General features: G+C 39.1%; 1 protein-coding gene across 1 annotated transcript; it reads left to right on the top strand.

Moving 5' to 3' along the window:
• The first annotated feature begins 18,460 nt into the window (after positions 1 to 18,460).
• Positions 18,461 to 20,252, top strand: MC4R (melanocortin 4 receptor). The gene is made up of 2 exons (XM_042048885.1): positions 18,461 to 18,686; positions 18,835 to 20,252. Exon 2 carries the CDS (start codon positions 18,918 to 18,920, stop codon positions 19,911 to 19,913), a length of 996 nt encoding a protein of 331 aa, XP_041904819.1. The 5' UTR covers positions 18,461 to 18,686; positions 18,835 to 18,917; the 3' UTR covers positions 19,914 to 20,252.
• Positions 20,253 to 23,229: the final 2,977 nt, after the last annotated feature.

Here is a 23,229-nt window from a genome sequence, read left to right as displayed (position 1 = left end):
GAAAGTAAATGTTCTCATTAATGAGCATATTTCTTTTTGAAGAATATCTGTCTTTCTGCTTTTTCTTTAGGCCAACATTAAGCCCTTAAGAACTGCAAGCACAAATAAATAAAGTAACAATAAATAGTGAAGAAGAGAATCAGTACCTGCATTATTTTCCTGATGATATTTGAGCTGTACTGCCCTATGAAACTGACCCTGCAAAGAGGATGAGGATATCTATCTCTCCCTGCAGAACGTCAGCCAATAGGAACATAAAAAGTGCATCTTTCTCTGGTTTACTTTAATGTTCAAAGCCATTAAACTGAGAAGTTAGGCCAGCTGGAAATTCTGTACTCAGCCTTGTGAGGAAGGATGGAGAGAGGAAAGAAACAACTTGTCAGCATGGGAAGTCCATTGTAGAGGACCTATCAAACTGCAGAAAGACCTACTAAATAAAACAAATAAGGCAGAAAGAACCTAACATTCCCCTTGTTTAAAATCTTTCTTTATCTGAGCCTGTATTTGGGAAATGTAGGCATGTGCAACATGATAGTATCTAGAGCAGTTTCTTGACAGGCAGGATATGCTAGGAATTTCGAATGCTATATCAAGGTGATAGAAAACATCCATTCTTTTGAAGATTTAGCAGAGGAGTGGGAGGAGATGTTGCTATGGTTTGGAGGAGCAGAGTAACAGGAAGCATAACTTTTTTCCTCTTTCTGATGTAGCACTGTGCTGTCACTAGCACATTTTATTATTTCTTTCCCTTTGCTTTTACTGCATCATCTCTGAGGAAAAAGAGCTTTAAAGCCAGAATGATGCTGGGGAGAAGCCAGCTGGTGTTTGAGTTTGAAGTGGTGCTTATCCAGAGCAGGAGCAGAGAAGAAAGAAGAGCTGTAGCAGAGGGTCTGTATCATGCAGTGGAGACCCAACTGTACCCTCTCCCTGCTCTGCAGCATCATTTGTGCAGTTCTGTCCAGAACTACTCCTTGAGCAGCAGCACTCATCAGCAGTACCCATGAGCAATTAGAATGTCTGGTTGGAAAGAAGCTCTCCAAAGTAAAAATGATTTTTGTTTTATCCATGCCAACTGACATAGAACTTGTTTTTGTGCATGACCATCCCTCTTCTATAATAGCAATGCTTGCAATTAATTTTGATTGGCCTTAATCCTTTTTCAGTTGAGATTCCCATGTGAAGTTGATAGACTTTAGGCAACTGTAAACTATAAAGAATGTGAGAAAAAGCAAGAACACAGTATTTTAAAACCATGACAGATGACCTTTAAGGAGGTCTGGACACAATAATATTTTTTTACGTTATTTCAATTGTGCTAAACAATAATCTGATTTCTTTAAATAGCATGGAATCATTCACAAAATGGATTCTCTCCTGCTGTTATCACACACGAAAAAGGAGTCTGCCTGCTCTAACAAATTGATAGTTATACAAGAACTTATAACTCCTACTTCAAATCAGAAAAAAAACCCTATATTTTTTCTTTACTTAAAGGAAAACCTGCTGCAGAAAGTCTCTGAAACATAGTGGTGTTTGCAAAGAAAACAAAGGGCTCTACATTTTCAGTGAGAATCAGGCAGACGTGTGGCATATGTGAATCCTATTGTGTTAGGTAAAATTGACATTGGAAAATGTGTCTTTTTTTTCTGATATGAGAGCTCCTGATTTATTACTGGTGTAGAACTTAATAGTATGCAACTTACTGCTACCAGGGACTGGGCCAACAGCTACAGTTTGGCAGAAAAAGATTTACCATTGCTGCCTCTGTGGGACTTGGAAGGAGACATCTGGGGAAACAATGTTCAGAATTATTCTGTTTCTGTTGGCATGCACATATGAAAAGCACAGAAGTCAGGACCATGTTTCTGTTTTCCTGGCTTCTGAAATGAAAGTGCATGAAAAGTGATTAATTAACCATTTCTGCTAACTACTGAATTTGAAGCTGCATAAAGAACTATCCAAATCCTTCCTGATTAATTTTTAATGAATGGCTATTGCTTGTGATCATTGTAGATAATTTCTAAACATTATGCAGAGGATTCACCATACAAACAAACAAAAAAAACCCCATAAGCTTTTTAGGAACATCTTTCACATAGTTTTGAATAATGTAGTATAGTGTAACAGCATTAGCAAAACAAGCTCAGAGAACTAATCATCAGTCATGCAATAGTGTAAATCTAAATTCCATTAACCTTACTGACTCATGGTTCGAAAGAGACACAGACCAGCCAGAGGAAGTCCGGGGAACAGCAGTGAGAATGACCAGAGGTCCAGAAAACATGACCCGTGAGGAAAAATTGAATTAACTAAAGTATAGATAATGAGGCATATAAAACCAATAGGCAAATGTAATACAGCAGCAAAGATTTAGGAGAACCATTGTGAGAATAAAATTCATGCATAAGGATAGAGAGTCAACCACAACCAGCTGTCTGAATAGTGGCTGGGGAGTTGTCTGTCAGGGATGATTTGTGTGCACAGAGAGAATTGAAAATGCCTAAGAGCCCCTTCTTACTATATGGCTCCTCAGGGGAGTAAGCTCAGGGTTTAAGTGTCCAACCTCAAATAAACCAATGAATGGTATCAACATCTCCTATATTAAGGTATCAAAACATACACAGAACCTTGAAGAAGTGACCCATATGCTTTTTGTTAATTCCTTAAAGAAAAAAAGGATAAAAAACCTCCAAGGAGTCAAGATCAAAAGTATAACTTGTCGACACTTCTCTTTTCCCCCCTCTCTCAAGAGCTGTGCTGTGAACACTCATGTCTAGGAAAGAGAGGTGGAGCCTGCTCTTGTACTACACTGCTCTTATTATCAACTACAAGATAATTTGTTCTCCTTTTCACATTTTCTGCACCATGCTCACTTTCTTGCAGGTTTTCCTAGGTAGAACAATGAGCAGAGATCATCCACGGGCAATACAGAAGTGGAAAGAGCTGCAATGAGCACTGCTTTTACTGATCATCACAGAAAACTTTACATTTTTTTTTTCTATGTGGTAATCACCCATAAATATGCCAACTGGCTAATGTAATGAAAAGTTATACATTTGTGGTGTTGAGGTGAAGTCACTGCACACTGCCAGAGTAAGAGTTATTTGCACTGCAATTATTTTGGAGATATTTAGTTGGAGAATATCACAAAGCATGTTCTGTACCCAAATGTATAGCACTAGTCATGCTTGGTCATTGCTTACATCTGGTCATGTCTGTGTGAAAAAAGCAAAAGAACTTTTCATTTTTGTTTCAATTAATTATGAAACTAGGTATCATTTTATCAGTTCAGTGGTTTATCTCAGCTCCAGTTTATTTCTCTCTGCCACATACAGAATTCATTAACCTGAACAGGTTATGTAGAGCATTTACAAAATCAACAATCTATTTAGTAAGTCTGTTTAGTAAGCGGAAGAGCTTACTAAAATAAATATTTTAATGATCAGCAAACCTTGCAATGCTTTCATTTTAGAAGCTTCACTGAATTTTGACTTGAAAATTTTCTCATTAAATTCTTCATTATTTGTCATGACTTCCAGGAAAATGTCTAGAACAGCTATTTGAATATCTAGTATTAAGACACATCTTTTTCAGGTCAGTGCAGCAGAAGAAAAAAAAAGTCATGACTGGAGAAACTTGATTAGGAAGCGGTCAAAGGTAGTTTGACATTTACATGTTTTTAATGAAGATGGGCCAAGAATAGTCTCTTGTTGCTACTTGCTTTTTTATCCTCTTCTAGCAGTTGAGTAGAAGGAGATGTTCATATTCTTTTTTTTTTTTCTTCAGGGGGATCTGAAATAAATTACCTTTTCTTCAGTTTGGAAAAGTCTGTTGGCCCCCATTTCATTGTTCTGTGTACTGAAACAGAAGTCTTGCAGCCCAACATTTAAAATCTTGTGCAGCACAGAGTTTCCCCCAGACAAAAGGGCATGGTTATGCAATGGCTAGTTAAGGTCTAAACATTGGTATTATGGAGGTAGTTTGTTCACACAGAGGAGGGAGACACGAGAAAAAACTTGCTTCCTACACCTCTAGCAGGAAGACACGCAAGAAGAAAGGATTATAGACTGATGAGAGAGATCAAGAAATCATCTTGTACGGGGAGGACTATTGCAGAAGAACAGTAGGATCGCTCCAGCTCTAGATCTCAGCACACTCACAGCGTGGCAGAGAGGAGCAGCTCCGGCGGCAGCACAATCCCCATACAAGTGCTCCAGCACAGTGCACGGGAGGGTTTCCTGAAACATGAAAATCTCAGGGGAGCACAAAGACCCACCAGGAGCCTGAAGCTCACGCCACAGTGACTGACAAGACCTGGACAGGGTCAGGAGGAACTCTGGGCAAGGCCCTACGTCTCTAAGAGGAGCCCCAGGGCACCAGCAATGGCCAGGGCGGGGTGCGGCAGCTCCTGCAGGAGGGGCACTGTGACCCCGCCGGCCCAGCCGGGAGCAGTGGCACCCCCAGCAGAGGACAGGTCCTCTCAGAACTGGCCACAGCTGATGCAGCTTCACAGGTAGAGCCCCAGTGGGATCATGCAGGGCACATCCCAGTGCCAGCTGCAGGCTGTGCCCTGCTCTTACGCCAGGACAGGCTGTGAGCGCCCCTGTGGGAGATGTGCCCAGGTACAAGTACACCTTTGTAGTCTCCAGTGCAACACGGTCTGACAATAATTGCAATGCTCAACTATTTGAAATTCTTCCCGTTGTGGTTGTTAGGGGGTTTGTTAGCTCAGTTGGTTAAAACAAGATGCTGATAACATCAAGGTTGTGGGTGTGATCCCTGTATTGGTCATTCACTTAAGAGTGGGACTCAATTATTCTTTAGGCCCTTCCAGCTCAGATGATTCTGTGATCTGTTATACATTTTACTTTTTCCTTTCCCCCTGTAGTGGTTTGGTCCAAGATACTCATTACTGTTTATCTTCTGTGAGATAAGAATTAGGAGAAATGCAAAGCAGGCACCAAACTTGAAAAAATATAAAGAAGTTTATTAACAGACCTAAAAGAAGGAAAAAAAAAATCCCACACCTTCAGAACTCTTCTCCTCCCCCCACCTTCCTCCCTTCTCCCACTGACAATGTAAAAAGACAACCCTTGAGATGTTCAGTCTATTTATCACTTCCATAATACCTTGTTCAGTCCATTTAGGAATAGGAGTCTCTCTTGCTCATGCTATGAACACATTATCACAACGAGCCAGCTGCCCACTTCCAAATAACTCTGTTCAGTCCATTTAGGAAGAGGAGTCTCTCTGCTCACATGTGAATCCCTTCACCCGACTTGCAGCTTTTCCCACAACTGCTTTTGAGGGTCCACTCTTGAAGGTTTTTGGGGTACAATTTTAAGGTTGAGCCATTCAGAAACAAAAGTTCTCTTCACCCATCTCTGGGAGCATTTCATCTCTAAGAACAGAGGCCCTTCTCCTTCCCTGGGAGCAAAGGGTCTTCCTCATCTTCATCTTTAGGACTATCTCTGGGAGCATCTCTAGGAACTGAAGTTTTCTCCTTTCCCGTGTGGAGCAAAAGTCCTCATCTGGTCCATCTCTCCCTGTCCAAACTTCTCATGAAATTGCAGCTCCGTCAGCATCTGCCTATCTCAGCGCAGGTGCTTTTGCTAACAAGCACGAGTTGAACGCTCCACCCCCCATGCCTTCATGAAATTACAATGGGTGGTCTGACATATCATAGCTTCACAACAGAATTTCAGCTTTAAGCATCTCCTCTTTCTCTTCCCTCAGGTTTTCAGCTCTTCACAGCACTAAAAGGGTTAATCTCAACTAGACCTTGCAGCTGGAAGGTGGCTTATCGAAGTGGGGGGGGGGGGGGGCCGGGTGAGCCGGGCCTCTCTGGCTGCCCAGCGCAGGGCTGTGGGGGGGTTCCGTGGGTGGAACAGGGCCCATCGGCTCCAGGATGGACATGGCCCGGCTCGGCCTGGCCCGAGCAGGGCCTGGGCTGGGCCCACTGGCCCCCACACGGGGCCCACAGCCACCTGTCCCAGCGCCAGAAATGAGAGAGGGCCTCTGCCTCAGGGTTTCTATTCTTAGTGTGGATCACAGAGGTGGTCACAACTTTAAGTGGCTAAGAGGATTGTCCATATTCAAACTGGCCAGCTGATAGGTTCTGTCAGGTCACAGAGGAAGCTGTAAGAAGAACATCACTTCCAAGACTCAGCTTGCTAACCTATGACACCCCCCAGCCTCTGTACTCTTACATTGATTCCTGAAATACAGATATGTATTTGTCTGTGGTGGCACTTAGCAGAGAAATACCTGAAAAAAACCCACTGTATATTTTGTTCAGGAATTCTTTTTGAGACAGACCAACTCATTATTTAAATCCTCTTTTCTGAGTCATAACCAGTTATTCTGCCTGTATTTAGAGAAGAGAGCATTCAGTGCATTCAGCATGTGAGGGTACAGCCAGCAAAAAACAGTGGTGTCCTTCTATTGCTTAATGTGCTGCTTTCTCCTTTAGTTGCTCTTGCAGATGACATGTCCTGGCTGATGGGTCTCCTGCCACTGTCTAGAGAAGAACAACCACAGCAGATCAGTTTCCCTTCTTTAAAAGGGGCTGCCTGGATTATCTGACATGCCTGGCTTCAGAAATCTCTGCTAATGCCCCCAAACATATATTTAATACACTAAGTTTGAACACTGAGGCGTGCAAGTTAAAGAAATACTAACATACAGGTACATGATACTACTTTTCACTTTTTAATTTTTCATTACACTACTTTTCCTGATCAGCTCAAAGTAATACAGTGAATAAATATGAGGATTGTTTCGGCTGAACCGGATTTTCAGAGCATTAAAAAAAGAACTGGGATTTGCCAAAGCACTGCAAGTGAAGAAGAAGTGAAGAAGAATAAATTGGGGTTTTTTTAATTTACTTTTTATAATAAAATTTGTTACATTTTAATCTGAAAATTTGGAAGTGGGAAATGAAAACATATTTAAAAGCATTTTTTTTGCTACAAAATATTTCTGACTGGTTGCACTAATGATACTTGTTTAATTTGTGGATTATTTTCGCCAATTTGAGATAGGATTTTTCAGTGAATAAAGTACTTTATGAAATTTTATTAATCCATCCTGAATAATTTAGTATAGTTTTCCGTATTATCTGCATTTGAAGTAGGAGAGTGTAGCAGGACTCTATGCCCTTGAAACATGGTCCAACAACACAAACAATGCCCTTTTTTGTGACCTATCAGTGGTGGGCTGAAAGGGGGCTGCCATGTGCTGCTTTTGGTGTTGAATTGTGCTAAAACCAGTATGGCTCATCAGCCCCAAATTAACATCCTGACAGTGAGGCAAAGATTTAGCAGATAAGCTGCCAAGCTGACCTGGAGACCTATGACTGGCTGTCAATCACTTTACACTATCAAAGTCCAGTCCACTTTCATACCGTAGGCTCCTCTAACATATTCCTTCTGGGAATGTGTGTATGATGTTCCCTCCCTTGAAGTGGGGATGCCCCCCAAAGACACTCCTTGAGGTCGAGTGAAAGAAATCTGCCCACGAGCTCTGGTGTGGTGAGTTACATCAACCTCTACTTTACAGTTGTTCCTTTTTGCTAGCTTTAATATAAATGCTTCAATATATTTGCTTTGATATATTGCACTATACTGTATTTTACGCTACTAGTTTTAGCTTTTATACTGAGTAGTAAATAATTCTGATTAAGATCTTTTGTCTAATCATTTGTCATAAGAAATAACTCATTTTACATAAATATGTCTGATTTGCCGTCTTTAATCCTATGGGACAAAGTTACTTATGCTGTTGACAAAGTCTGGGCCTAAGATTGAATCCCAGGCTCCTCTCTGAGAAAGAGCTTAGAAAGCAAGGGAGCCCTGTCTGCACCTCATGACTCCTTGGGAGGGCTCCTCTAATAAACTTTGTCTGAAGCTCCCACTCCACCTGTGACAAAGAGCTTATAAAGAATTGTATTAAATCAGTTCAAGTACAAGTTAAGAAAACTCTTACCTTGACAAACAGAAACTGAACTTAATACAAAGCTTCTATTTTGTGTGCAGAATTCCAGCTTTATGCCAAGAGAAGGTTCAAAGGGAATAATTTGAGCATTAGTTGAATTTGTGTGTTCCTCCCAAACCATCAATCACACAGTATTTACATAAAGTTGAATAGTTTCTTGGGACACATAATTTCAGTTCATTTATTCTCGGTTGCTTTGAAGAGTACAATGCTATATCTGGCAAAAATTTTTCTTGTTCACTGTAAATGGATGATTTTATTAAAAAAGGGAATAATTATAGTCTTTGTCACTAAGGATGAATTAGTGGTTTCTCAGTTATTTGGAAAATTGAATAGAAACATAAACTTCAGAGTTTACTCTGACTGTTTTGTTTTGTATGTCCTAGCTAAATGAAAGATGGCTGACGAAACCAGACTTGGAATAATTTAACTAAGATAGAGAGGTATTTAATGAATTTGTAGAAATTTTGCCATTGATTTCAAAATAGTTCCCACAGCTGAGGAATGACAGAAGGTTCATATATTTATAATGTATTTGTCATATACCAGGTGAGTTTTCGTAATATATTCAACAGAAGACGCTGCATTTCTAAAAATGATATCATTAAAAAGTTTCAGAGCATTATTATAAAGAATAAAATTAAAATAAACTTTTATAGTGGTTTTTTTCCTTACATTTTTTAGAATAAGCTTCCAAGAGCCTGAAAAGAACTTAGGGAACTGAATTGGTATTACAGAAAATGAGATGATTCAAATGAAGGTTTAAAAATAAAAGTTCTAACAGGTTCCAGAAAATGTCTCAGCCTGATTGGGAAACTCAGGTAGAATTAGATAAAATTATGATCCCTGATGTGTATAAAATAACTTAAGAGGAGAATGCACAACTCTTGCATGAATGTAGCAATGGGAGAGTAAGAAATGCTGATGTCTCTATTCAGCCATAAGGTAGCAAGTGTGACCACCGCTTCTTTCATTTCAAAATAGCAAATGACTGGAATGCAGACATGAAAAGGTAAAGGGTATTTATTGTCTGAATTCAAATAAGCAATCTGAACAATAACCCAGGCTGAAGATAAGATACCTACCATACAAACACTGAAGAGGGGAAACCCTGTGGGCTAGAAAGCATAAAAGAAATCAATAAAAACCCCCCAAGTTAAACTAAAATATTCATGAGAGTTTGGTAGCTTTATAAAAGTAATATATATATATATATATATGTGTATATATATATATATATAAAAATAGTAGTTTTTTTCAAGAAACTTCCAAAGTGTAGCTTGTTAATAGTATCTGTCATTGACCTCTGCAGTGTTGTCTTGGAAACTCTGTGTAGGATAGAAAATGTCACATGGTGGAGCCAATAAAAAATAGTAGAGAGCTAAGACTCCCATGAAGTTTGACCTTTTCCTAAAATGGTTTGTCTTTTAAAATTTTGATTGAAGTTGGTCTCTAGTCCCAGAAAGTGCTCTGAATTAATAGAAATAGTGAAAACTGCATCATATTGATTATTTTGTGTTAAGATTGTAGAGGCCTGGCAAGGATTACTTTTCCATATAATACTCAATCCAGTCTGAGATGAGAATTGTTCTTTGAGGAATAGATTGTACTTTTCCCAGTGTCTATGACAATGGGGTTCCATGCTCATTTGATTCCTTCAAATAAATTTATCGAACACTTGAAATTAAATCCAGTAATTAAGAGTGACAGAGTGCTTATTCTACTGGTACTTGATCTGCAGACAGCAAGAGGCTCTTTGAAAATCACATACTTTTAAACAAATTTTCCCTTCATGCGATTGGCTTTCTAAAGTGTTAGAAAGGTTTCAACTTGCTATTTTCACTAATTCTGTGTCACTAGGTATGGAAAATTGTCTCTGTGAAGATAGTGCAGGATGTAAAGAAAATAATATATTTTCTATATGAGACAATTCAGCTGAACTAAAACATCACTGACCTTTGAATTTCTTGCTTGTCTAATACAAAGTACTTAGGCACTGTCATACAGCAAGCACATTGCCATATCTGATAGTTAAAATAGACCTGTAATACTTCATCCTTGTTTCTCTTTTCTATCCTGTGTAAATTAATTGAAATGTAATTTCATGTCTTCCATGACTCTAGCACAGAAAATTACTCTCTTCTGTCTCAGAGTGATTTTAATCACTTTAATGCAGAAAATCACTTGCTTGAATTTTAGTGACCTTGCTATAATTTGTGTGGATTTTATACTAGGAGAGGTAGGAAAAAAGGTGACAACCCTCACAAGGAGCTTGTTATACTTCATTGCAGAAAATCCTTTTCATACTGCTAGCTAACCATATAGAGAGATGCTTATAAGAGCTATTTTTAAATAAAAATCTTTCAGGACTTTGCAGTGCTTGCACTTCCCAATAGATGAAAGCCACACGTATATCTACACTCAGAAAACTTGATGGGGAAGGTTGTGCTATTTCCATCAGTAGCTTCTCATCTGAAGCTAGGTCTGCTTTCCTTCTCTGTCTGCTTTTCACTGCTTCTCAGAGCCTCTGTGGGTTTCACAGGGAAACTCGGCTGCTCTACCAGCTACAAGAATGTCTCACTATAATCTGAAGTAAACAGAGCTACTCCATCTTGCTGAGGAGTTGTCATGAGGAAACTATAGCTTTGTTTAAGACAGTGTTGCAACTTTCTCATTATTTATACTTTTGACCATGATGTGGCATTATGTTTATAACTGAAATGGTCTGTCACTAAGCATGTGTTAAATCATGTAGATTTAGTAGCACAAGTAAGCTGGTTCAACCCTCTGTTTTACTATTCTCCTCCTGTTTCAACAAGCATTTTCTAAAATTATATAGAAAACCTCCTCAGAGGCAGAGAAAAAAGATGCTTGTTTGATGCCTTTCAAAGAAGCTCTGAATTTCATTTATTAAAGAAAGGAGGATGAAACAGAATTTTTTTCGGAAAACATACAGTATGATTTAATTATACTTCGTGATTCTGATTTTGAAGACACTCAGAAAAAAAAACCACTGTAGAATTTGTTCTTAAAATAACTTTCTAAAGAAGTTCTATTTAATACTATCAGCAATAATTGCTGGAAATTGTTCCCTTTCTCAAAAAGAAATCTTAATCAGTAAGTTCTTCCCAGGACATAGCTATCTGCCGTGTAAACTTTGAGTAAGCTTTTAAAAGCTTCCCAGGGTGATGAAAAATCATTTTGGTTACTTGGGATTTTTTCACAAGGTTCTTAATTTTTCTCTGATGTTCTTTACCTCATTAATTTTTTAAGTTATTTTCAATTTTTCTCTTTTTATAATTTTTCAATTATCTGCAGCAATTCACAGTATCCTAAGGTGTCGCATGCTGGCATATTGATGTATGTTTGTCGAGGCTAAGAGTCCTTAGAGGGATTTTAGCTTTGTTTTTGGTTTTCCTTTACTGAAAAGGAAATGTAACATGCATTTAAACTGTCTTTGTCTCCCTTGCAATCCACATTTACAATTCTCTACCGAATTCTTGCAGACATGAGGAAGAAATCTCATCTCTGTTGCTCACACAATGCCACAGTAAGAGTCACTCTGGAGCAGAGGATTAACTGAATGAGTCTGCCCAAAGGCCATTTGACATCCTAGGTTACACAGCTGCAGAGACTCTCATGGAAAACTCTGCCATATGGCATGCGAGGATCCTTTGGTACTTTCCTTTTCCTTGTTTAACTCTCAAAGGTTTCAAACAACCCTCTAGCCTCTCAATTAAACATCTAGCTTCAACAAAATCTCTTTACTCTACAAAGACAGATAAAATATTACTAACACATTAGAGAATTTCAGTCCAGCTTGAGAACTCTGGGGATTTTCTTGGTCACTTCTCAAAGTTCACCCATAGTTCTGTAGACTGCTTGTGAGCCCTTATCAATCTTTCAGGATTTAGACCACCAGGAGTTCCATCTTGTCTGTTGAAGTAAAAGCATCTCCGAGGATGGCTTGATTTCTCAGCCATCAAGGTGATTCAAGTGTTGCTTTTCAGCCATGCTTACCTCCTCTCCCTTCTGTTCTTTTTTTAACAAACATAGAGTGTGGAGTTTTGAACACCATAAAGACACAAGCTACTCTATTTATTGCACTGCTGTCGTATATACATTCAACCTTTCATTTTCATGAGAGTCTGCTATGGCAGAAAGTCATCAGCCTCTGTCACAGACAGCCATAAGACCTGTATGCCATCAGTAGAGAGGAAGGTTATTCATAGGACATACTTTCTCCTTCTGAAAAGCGAAGAAAGGAGACTTTTCCTGAGTTTATGAAAAATAACCCTTCAGTGAGGGCTATAGGTTCTAAGTAATGACTCAGACCAACTCTACTGTTCAAAAATAGGAGCTGGTTCATCCCCCTGAACTTTAGAAGAAGACTTTTCTACAAGAGCTTTGAAAGTAAAATATTTCTGTTTTCCAGTGGGTCAGCTTCACTATCAATGTAATCTTGTAACTCAGACTTTTTAAAGGACCAGAGATCTTCAAAGGAGGAATGGCAGTTGTCACATGATGAAATGTGGTATTCTTCTCACCATATGCTGATAATTGTAGTAAAGAGGTTTTGAGGAAATCAAATCACTACAGACACACTACAACTCTTCAAAAATCTAGACATTTTGTACTTTCCCCTTCTGTGCCCAGTTCTCAGAGAAAGCTACGACAATTTTGGATTTTGTGTCAGTGACAATGCACTTACCTCAAAGAATTACTCTCAGGGTTATCCTTTCATCTAGTCTTATCCTGACACCACTGCTGGCTGACTCACTCATTTGTCACATCACTTGTTGCATCTGCTTTATGTCTTGTACCAGATTATGACTCCAGGATTTCTAGTTGCTTCAAAGAACTCCTGTTGAGGAAAGCAATTCACAAGTAGCTTAAGCACTCCCTGCAGACTCTGTCCAGGATTGCTGCAATATCTCTGCTAAGAAACCAGTGCTTTGAGGAACTACCAAAATGAATGAAAACCCTGAAAATCCACTGTGCAGATACACAATATAAAAATATATATATATCTATATATATATATCTGCAAGGTTTTGTGCAGAGCATTCAGTGAGGGTTAAAATAATCTGTTTTTCAGTAACAGTATATAAGCCCCTTCAGACATAAATGATGCATCTTTAACAGTGGCTACTAAGCACACAACTCTTCCTGTAAGTTCATTAAAGAAATGATGTCATGGTAATGTGTGACTTTTCCATTGGAATAACAACAATCACACTCAGAAGTGAGTGGACTGGAAGACAAAACTCAAGCCAGTTATTAACTTTCCATCCCACATGGGAAGTCTCCGACGACTTTTCTGAGAAACTGAAATGATTTGACATCATACAAAACAGCTGCTTTTTTGCCACAATGCAAACTTGGGCTTTCATTAGGTGATGATCTGTCAGTTTTTCTGCCTTGGCTCTCGACTTCTCATTGAACTATAATGAGACATACCATTTTTCATGGTTAGACAGCTGGACTGACTAGATTGTTTCTCAGCTAGAATAAAACACTACTGCATCTCTCACACAGATAAAAACTGAATATCATTATGACAGAAAAGTGAGTATGAGAAACTAGAAAAGTGAAGATCTTTTTAAACTTCATAATATAAAATTATCTCATGATCTAAAGAGAGAGAAACAATGGTAGTGCTGAAAATGGCTCTGTCAGGTGCATATAGCAAGTGAAGAATCGTGTGTAGATGTTAGAAGTGTTACTTCTGCTGTATTTGTGTTCAAAGGGCATGAACAAAGGAAAATACAAGGTTAAAAGCTTATTTTTAAAAATCATAAATCATTTAAATAACAGCTTATTTATATAAAAAAAATCAACGAAGGTACAAATTCAGTGGTTTTTTTTTTTTTTTTTGGTTTGCTGCTCTGGATTGATGGCAGTATTTAACTTGTACTTAAACCTAGATGCTGTTGTATGTTTTTTTTGAGAGATATTTGGAGAGGGATAATAATACCAAGGTGATTGTGGAGTCACTTGAACAAAGTGATTCAGGTGAGTCTGAACAGAGGAGCACCTAAATATACAAGCAAGGAAGAGAAAATTGATTATTTTTGAGAGGTAGGATGAGGGAGAAAAGGCTACAAGGATGGTGATTTCTGCATTGGCTACAAATCAATAATCTCCATGATCACAATGTTGATAACCTAAAATAGAAATGAGATCAAATTTATACAGTATAATGTTTAAAGCCTCTGTGCTTCTCATGCCTTTTTAATGGAAAACATTCCACTTATGCACATTTACAGCATCTTCAAGTAAGTGCAAATGTATCACTTGCCAGAAAAATCAACATTTATGTGCTTTCAGTGTTCAGTCGACTAAACAGTTCTCCTGTTCTTGTAACTAGCAGACATGGGGAAAAGAGGCAAGCTACTGAGACTCCTACTCTCGACACTGAAGTCCCTTGATTTAAAAACTGCTTTCCCTTTAAAAGAGTAAGATTATGAGGCAATCAGTACTCCAAAATAAAATGCTAGGTGAAAATGTATTAGACCAGTTTTCCACGGCCCAGCATTTTTATTTGCATATGGTCCCAAAGGATATTGATCAAAGTCCTGAATGCTGGGCAACAATGGAGTTTAGGAATTATTTTCTTCATATCTCCATCACTAACAGGCATGTGAATACAGAATGCGTCACCCAGAGATTTTCAGATTGTAGTAGGATGAGGGGGGTGAATGGTGGACAGGCTAAAGAGCAGAGATTTGATCCAGAAGGATGTTGTGGGACTGAAAGAAAACTACCAGTCCAAATACATGAACTAACAAGTGTCCCCATATTGATCAGAGGCTAATTTAGTGAACTAGAAAGAATTAAAGAAACGCTTCTTCCAAAGACATCTGTGGATAGGAGGTAGAAGTACACTGCACTATTTTAACCATTTTTGGTGAGTATTTTGAGTGTTAGGTGGAATTTGCTGCTGCTGTAACATAGAGAGATGAGGCAGGTTAAACCTCATAGAAGCTTCCAAAGTTTAATTGCCTGGCTCTTTTTTTTTTTTTAATTTCAAAATCAGCATGCTAAAAAATACTACAGTGTTTTTTACCATAGTTATGGACTTGAGGTTTTGAATGCACAGAAAAACTGGATCTGAGCACATGTGATCAAGCTTTTCCATGAATTATGCTTGTGCATGTAAATGCAGCATCACCCTTTGCACAGTACCAGCGTACTCACCCAACTCTGAAGGACTGATTAAATGTTAATAATCTGCTTCTCTTGTTCCTCCTTCTACTCAGCTTCCCACAGCCACTCCTCTGTTTCCACTTACAGATGCTGAAGTGCTAAATGTTATCTCATTGCTTGAGTAACGTGGTCGTGGGATTCAAAGAGATCTCACCCACTGTGCATTTGAGCAAGAAAGGGTCTGGGCAAACTCCCTCAACCTTTCTTTTTTCCCCACAGTGGTCCTGTACAGCCTGCTCATGTCTCTGCCTGTATTACTACTGGGATTGCTTATTGCTGTTTTCTGACTTTCAAATTCAGCTGCCAGAGGATAATTCATCTCTGAGAAATGTTGTGAGATGGAGATGACTGCAACCCTGTCTGGAAGGTGGATGTTGAAAAGTAGCTGCAAACAGAGCATAGAACATGGGGGAGTTATATTAAAAGGGGAGGCTTTGTGCAAATCTTTGTTGATGGTTTATATCTCTTAAGACCTGGAGCTCATATTAGTATATCACTGTTACCGGTTTCTCATTTTGTGCAACCATGGCTGGTTTTCCATGGTGCTGAAAAGCTTTCCAGCCACCACTTTTAAAAGAAATATTGTTTCAGCTTTAGTTTTTAAAATTCAAGAAACAATTCAGACAATATCTGTTAAGCAATACTCCTATCATCTATGAAATAGATAACTGAAATATTAACACGTCTTCAGGCACAAGAGAGCTAGGATACTTTGAGCATTTTTAACATTCTATGGTTTGTTTCTTATTAAATGGGAGCCAGAGACATGTATCCATCTTTTACCATAGAAATAATTAGATGTACATATGTCCTCTCTCATTTAAAAAAATGCTCATATAGCTTGTTTTACCTTTTAGTTAGAGCAGGCCAATGGTACATCACCTCTTCAATGCTTCAACTAAGTTGCTAAGCTACCTTACGTCTGCTGATTCCAGTCATGAAACCTCATCCCAGAAATGAGTGGTGAGCACCAAAACAAATGTGTCCCAAGAATGCAGAGCATAAGAAGAAATTTGGAGGGAAGTGATGGCTGTGGGGTGGGGAAAAACTGTGCTTTTCTTTCCATTTTTATAACCAGTGTTACATTTTTATGACCACATCTAGAGAATCAAAGATGGATCATCATCTGGGTAGCTTCTGGGTGCAGAAAGTAAATGAAAAGATAAATGGGGATGAGAATGGAGATAATGTTCAGAGAAAGGAAGGAGCCAGGAGAGGAATAGACAGACAGACAACTGGAACAAATGGGGCAGTACTCCCTGGAGGAATCTTCTTTCTATTCTTGCCAGCCTCACCTGCTCTAGGTCCACCTAAGTAGGTGAAGGAGAAAGATCCCTGTGTCGTGGGCATATCCAGCATGGAGAGGCTCATGAAAGATGGGATGCTGAGTGGCTACTCCCCTGGGACAGCTTGCAGATTATACATTTCTGCATGCAGGTGTAGAAAAGTTACCTTATCTGGGGAGATGCAGTTCTCCCACATCAGTCTTTATAGAATTTTTCTCACTGCTCTCGCACTGCAGCTCTGTTCTTTAAGGGTTGGGTGTACAAGTCCTGTCTGTGGCAGGAGTTAGTGAATACTGTATGCTGGCCCAAGGATCAGTAGCTGGATAAAAAATTTTGGCTTGCATTATGTCTTGACAGGAAAGCAAATCTCATCCTTTCAGCAGAAAACTATTTAATTTCAAGCAGGCTGCTGGTAAATGATGTATTTCAAATGGATTAATGTGGGATTTCCTGTGCCACAAGTTATTTTGTTTGTCTTGGTTGTTTATGTTTCACCTTTATGAAGCAATCTATCTGTGGAAGGGCCCAGAAAACATTGACTGAGGCTTTTCTTCCTATATAGGTCTTCATAACCATTGGTCTGCAGTAGCAGATCCTAATGTGAAAGTAAAATCACACTTCACCCTGCTAGTGAGATGTTAAATACAGATGGTTGTGCTTCTACATGCATTCTGTCATCCTGTACCTCTTTATTAGCTGATTCACTTTAAAACCAGCTGATGCACAGAAGATGAAAACATTTTGAGAGGTTATAGGAAATAGACTTTTGCATCAGATACAGACCCCTCCAGAGTCTTCCTGGTTAGTCCGCTGTAAATGTTCTTTCAATTTCCTTGCAAACATTACTCTGAGGTGCAGTGACTGACTTTCCTATGGCCTTTAAAATCCATATGTATTTTAGGCTTTGTTCAGCATGCTTGTTTTTCAATGCTTGTCTGCAATGCTTGAAGACTTGACAGAAAAACAACTTTTGTCCTGTCTTTTCATGTTAGTTTGGCATTCTTTTCTTCCTTATTCCCAAGGGCTTTTCCTGACAGACTGCACACAAGCTAACTTTCAGCTCATGTCTGGTAAGCCCAGGGGCATCCCTGTGCATCTAGGGCTTCTGGGCCATATGGACTTCTAGGAGCTTTATTGATGCTTTTGTGTCATTACCATCGTATGAGCTCTATTTCTTACAGGTTGCAGCTTTGTCTCCTGCTGATTTCCTTCATCTGTTCTAAATACTGAATTTTCTTTTTCTGCCCAATATCTTAATTCTTGACAGTGACAGGGTTTCTGAAATCAACTTCATCATCTTCTCCTTCTCAATAATAAGATTACTAAGAAGTCTATTACCTGGAAAAAACAACTTTATTTAGGACAGCTTATTAAGCCATTTGTGAATTTGACTCATGTTGGTTTTGGTCCTTATATTATCTCCATTGCTTAAAAATTTTAAGAAGCTTATTGGGGAGTAAAATGCAACCTTGCAACACATCTTGGAAATGGACAGCTATGGCATAGAAAAGTAGCAAGACAAAGGGGACTTGGGAGAGAGAACCAAGAGGAAATAGATGTTCTTTTCCTCCCTTCCCTGTTCTTATTTTGCCACACATACAAGGCAGAACAAGTTTGTGCCGCAGAAGGAGCAAGAGTAAATCACAGTCTGAAAAATAAAATCCGTCAGTTCAGCTGTAAGAATTCTGTAAGATTGCTAGTACAGTACTGTAAGTTTGCTAATTGAAAATCAGTATTGAAATATTATTTTGAGAAGCTAAAGAAGAGACACAAATCTCACAAAGTCCATCTGCTTTCCTGTAGCTACTGGTAACTTGTGCTGCATCTGAATCCACGGTGCTGTGTGATGTTTCACAGAGGCTCGGAATCAGCAACCCCTCCACTTTCTGCAGCTCCTGAGTCCCATTGGCTGGAAAGAAAAGCAGAGGCGGAGAGTGCCCTGAATATTTTTTCTCTTCCACACACGGTAAAACAGGCAGCCAGCATGCACTGCCTGACAGCAAGACTGGTGCTTGCAGTTTGAAAATAGTTCCTGCTCTGCAGCAGTCACCTGGGCATTTTATGATCGGATCTCTTTAATGGAAAGGACCAAAAAAAGCCTTGCAGCATCCCAGTGAACTAAACAGGAACTGACCATAGGGGAGAATCTGATGCAAACATAGAGACTGTTGGGACTCTGTGACATATATCACCAAGGTAAATGTGATGATGATCAGAAACTGTGTCTGTCAGGGTGTAAACAGTTCTTCTGAGTCTGAAATCTTATTTTTTCACAGTAGTCAAAGTGTTCTGAACTGCTGCCTGCCTCGGTCCTAGCTTATTTTTCTTTTTTTTTTTTCTCAAGCTGAAAAGCCAAATAAGGTTTTCAAAGGAATGCAAAAGGAACAGGAGTTTTAAAAGCAGGAAGCCGAAAGGGATCTCCATAAGATGAATTTCACCCAGCATCGTGGGACACACCAGCCTCTCCATTTCTGGAACCACAGCTACAGACTGCATGGAGGAGCCAGTGAGCCCAATGAAAAGGGCCACTCCTCAGGAGGCTGCTACGAGCAACTCTTTGTATCCCCCGAAGTGTTTGTGACTCTGGGCATCATCAGCTTGCTGGAGAACGTCTTGGTCATTGTGGCGATAGCCAAGAACAAGAACCTCCATTCGCCCATGTACTTCTTCATCTGTAGCTTGGCAGTGGCTGACATGCTAGTGAGTGTATCTAATGGATCAGAAACCATTGTCATCACGCTGCTAAACAATACAGACACAGATGCACAGAGCTTTACCATAAACATTGACAATGTCATCGACTCGGTCATTTGCAGTTCCTTGCTTGCATCAATTTGCAGTCTTCTCTCAATAGCAGTGGACAGGTACTTTACTATCTTTTACGCCCTCCAGTATCATAATATCATGACAGTGAAGCGTGTAGGGGTTATCATCACGTGCATCTGGGCTGCTTGCACAGTCTCAGGCATTTTGTTCATCATTTACTCTGACAGCAGTGTTGTCATCATCTGCCTTATCAGCATGTTCTTCACTATGCTCATTCTCATGGCATCCCTCTATGTCCACATGTTTATGATGGCTCGTATGCACATAAAAAAGATTGCTGTTCTTCCAGGAACTGGCCCTGTTCGCCAAGGGGCCAACATGAAAGGGGCCATCACTCTCACCATCCTGATTGGAGTTTTTGTTGTATGCTGGGCTCCATTTTTCCTACACCTGATTTTCTACATCTCCTGCCCCTACAACCCTTACTGTGTGTGCTTCATGTCCCACTTTAACTTCTACCTCATCCTCATCATGTGCAATTCCATCATTGATCCACTTATCTATGCATTCCGGAGTCAGGAGCTCAGGAAAACATTCAAGGAGATTATATGCTGCTGTAGCCTGAGAGGGCTTTGTGATTTCCCTGGCAAATATTAAACCGAATGGATGGGTATGTTACTGTGTGCACAACAGGCAGCACAGATTTCCAAGCCTTCGGATCTTCTTTCTCAGCAGAATTTGGTTTAAATCTTTAAGAGTGAGCACCTCTTTCTGTGTCCCCTCCCTCTCATTTTTGTGTCCCATTCACATGGAATTCATATTTCTGTATAATGTTTATGATGTCTATAGTTTGTAATTTATTTGGCTGGAAAGAGAAATAGCACTTCATACCAGTTTGTAAGTAAGCAAATAAATGTAATGTTGAATGTGAAATACTAACAAACATGAGCAGCTGTATATTCCAGTTGCTGACAAAATAAATATCCTGCCTGACTTACACTACCTATTGGCTGATATTGTTCCTTATTCCTTTGAAGTAATTATAGCTATCCACTACATTAATTAACACTAATTAACAGCTAAGAATAGAACATATGCTTCTACATTAGTGGATTAAATGTTCTTTGGAATTAGAAAGCAGATTTTTCAGAAAGGCTAGTGAAACCAAAAATTGTATCTATTCATTTTGAACCCTTTTTTTTGCTTCACAGCAGGAATTCTGTTCTTTGTTACAGTTATTGACCACAAGAAGATTTTTCAAACACTTGCTACACAGCCAGTTGAGTGCTTCGGCTTTGGGCTAGGTTTGTTTTCAAGATGATGATTGCTGTATGTCTGAGAGTACCTTTTTGCAAAGTTTAAATTGCTCCCTGGAGCATCAGGTAGTCCTGGATATATCTGCTAGACCTGCATTCAGGTAGACTAGCTCCCTCCATTTGGCCATGAAACAGGTACAGTATTAACTTTGACAGTGCCAGCAGCAGTGTAAAAATTCACTGAGAGATTTACCAGATGAAGAGGCAAGTTCAACTGGAACATTCAATCCTTGTTCTGAGGTGCTGTGGGGAATAAGGACTCTGTGCTCCAGATGAAAATACATCCTTGTTGAAAACAAGCTGCCCTCTGTTCTGAAGTGTGGTGTTAGCAGATGTGATCCACTGCCAGGATCTTTACACAGGAGTCAAGGAAGGTGTTAATTTGGTCTGAGCACCTCAACCCATACTGTGGAGCGTATGGGCTTTGGAGGGGCAATGCTATCACATGGAATAAGTGCCTGCTGATGAGTCTGGTTACTCAAGCTCTGCATCTGGCAGCTGCTTGAATTCAATCCATGTGTTCTCAGTTTCACCCTGAAATTCCACTCTCTCCTCAGGCTGTTCTAAGGACCTCAGGTCCCTGGTATTAGCACTTTTGGAGACGTTTAAAGTATAAACGTGACTACACAGGATTCCACGAAGATGTCCCTTAACATCTTGATGGTATCAGCCTCTATGTAAGGACAAAGAAAAAATAATTTATTTATTTATTCCCAGAAAGTATAAAACATACTGAAAACCTGTAGAAGATCTGGAAAGATCTGATTTAAAACCTCAAAATTTAAAGTAAAACACAACTCAGGTTTTGATCGTGAATGCTTGATTTTATCAAGATGAACAGTGAATGGATGAAAAACAGGATAATCAGCACTATTTATTTTCTTGGAAACATATTGTTCTCTCTAGTTGCTTGTCTCTTCATTAAAGAAAAACATAAAATAAAAGCTATTCAAAGAGGCCAATGTTTGCTATCTCAGGTTCTCCAGACTGAAGCTGATCTTTCAGTTGTGAGTAACTTTTCAGGATATTGTAAAACCATGACATTTGGTCCTCTGTTAAAGAGCATGAAGGATTTAAGGTGGGTCTTAGTGTTTTTAACTTCAACTATTTACAGGAAGAGCAAGAAAATCATTTGACTTTGTGCATCCAAGTCCCTTGGTGGACCAGAAGCACCAAAATCAGGTCTCCTACTGTCTGTTCTTCTGCTTGGGCCAATCCATGGACCATGCTGCTTGCAACACACCACTATTGCCTTTTCTCAGCTTTAATAAGTGATATTTTTACATCATAATGGTTGCAGTGTGAAAGATGTTGAAATATATTTACTACATTCGCTCTACTGTTTTCTTCTGAAAGAAACTATAAATGTTTCAATAATACCTGGTTCCACTGAGAATAAAAAATGTCAAAGAAGTAGAATTAAAGTTCAAGCAGAGAAAGCAATGAATGTATTTAAATTAGTATTCCATCCAAAAATCCAGTGGACTTTACTAAAGGCCTTTTCTTTTCCCACAAGACATGATACAAAAATGCTTAGTTAGTAATGAAAGAAATGCTGATGCCAGTTTGAACTAGGCACAAATCGTACTTGATCTTTGCTTTGCCTCACTTTCTATAGATATTTTAGGACTGTAAATTGTGATAATGGGGGCTCCAGCTTTTCCTTTTTTAGTTCATGGGTACAGAGAGACCCCTGTGGAAATTGTCCAAAGAGCAAGGTACTACCATAGGTGCTCTGAACCTTACCTTGAAAGTGTCTGTTTCTCCCCCGAAGATGTACAAAGAACAGACACCTCTGAATTCTGAAGAGGCTGTGTTTTGGCAATGGTTTTCTTATAGTTTCAAAAAAACCCAGTATCTTTTTTATGCTTGTTTGGACTAAGACTAATCAAGACAGTTGTGACCCCATGAGGCTCTAAATTTCATTTATAAATATAATTTTTAAGATTAGCTTATTCTAGAGCTTTAGCAGCTCTGAGACTGCTTAGTAGCACTCCCCTGTTTATTTCATAAAGGTAAATGTATACACATACTTTTTTAAGATTGAGTTTTTAATTAAAGAGGACTTTTTCGTTTCATGGTATCATTTTGGAGAGTGTAATTCATTGAAATTGCTGGAACACCTGCTACATAGATAATTTTCCTATTCTAAAATAGTCTGTTTCTTCTGAGTAGCTGAATCAGTTTGCCAGAACCATAGAAATTATTGTTGTGAAACATAAATAAATTAATCTAGCTTGTTGGAGTGTGGGAGGAGTGGAGGATTATTTTCCACAGTCAATTTTCTGGAGCTTTGTTCTTCTATTTGAAAATCTTCCAAGAAAATGTGATTTCTTTCTTTAAATGACTGGGACTGTAATTGCTTTAGCAGTTAGCATTTTGGTCATGTTAACTAACTGCAGTGGGCTGACCCTGGCTGGATGCCAGGCACGCACCAAAGCTGCTTTCTCCTTCCTCTCTGCAGCTGGACCGGGGAGACAAAATGTAATGAAGGGTTCATGAGTTAAGGACCAGGAGAGATCACTCATGAGTGATTTGTTCATGAGCAAAACAGACTCAAATTAGAGATATTAACTGAATTTATTACTAACAAAATCAGAGTGGGATAATGAGAAGTAAAATAAGACCTTAAAAACACCTTCCCTCCACCCTCCCTT

This window comes from Corvus kubaryi, unplaced genomic scaffold (assembly GCF_017639235.1).
Source record: "Corvus kubaryi isolate FWS band 111438036 unplaced genomic scaffold, C.kubaryi_AGA036_p1.0 68, whole genome shotgun sequence".
NCBI lineage: Eukaryota > Metazoa > Chordata > Aves > Passeriformes > Corvidae > Corvus > Corvus kubaryi.
The sequence above is the reverse complement of the archived record's forward strand: the minus strand, read 5'-3'. Positions and strand labels throughout refer to the sequence as shown.

Bases quoted from the DNA above. Each gene is read 5' to 3' on its own strand.
- MC4R (XM_042048885.1), top strand. From the start codon at position 18,918: ATGAATTTCACCCAGCATCGTGGGACACACCAGCCTCTCCATTTCTGG.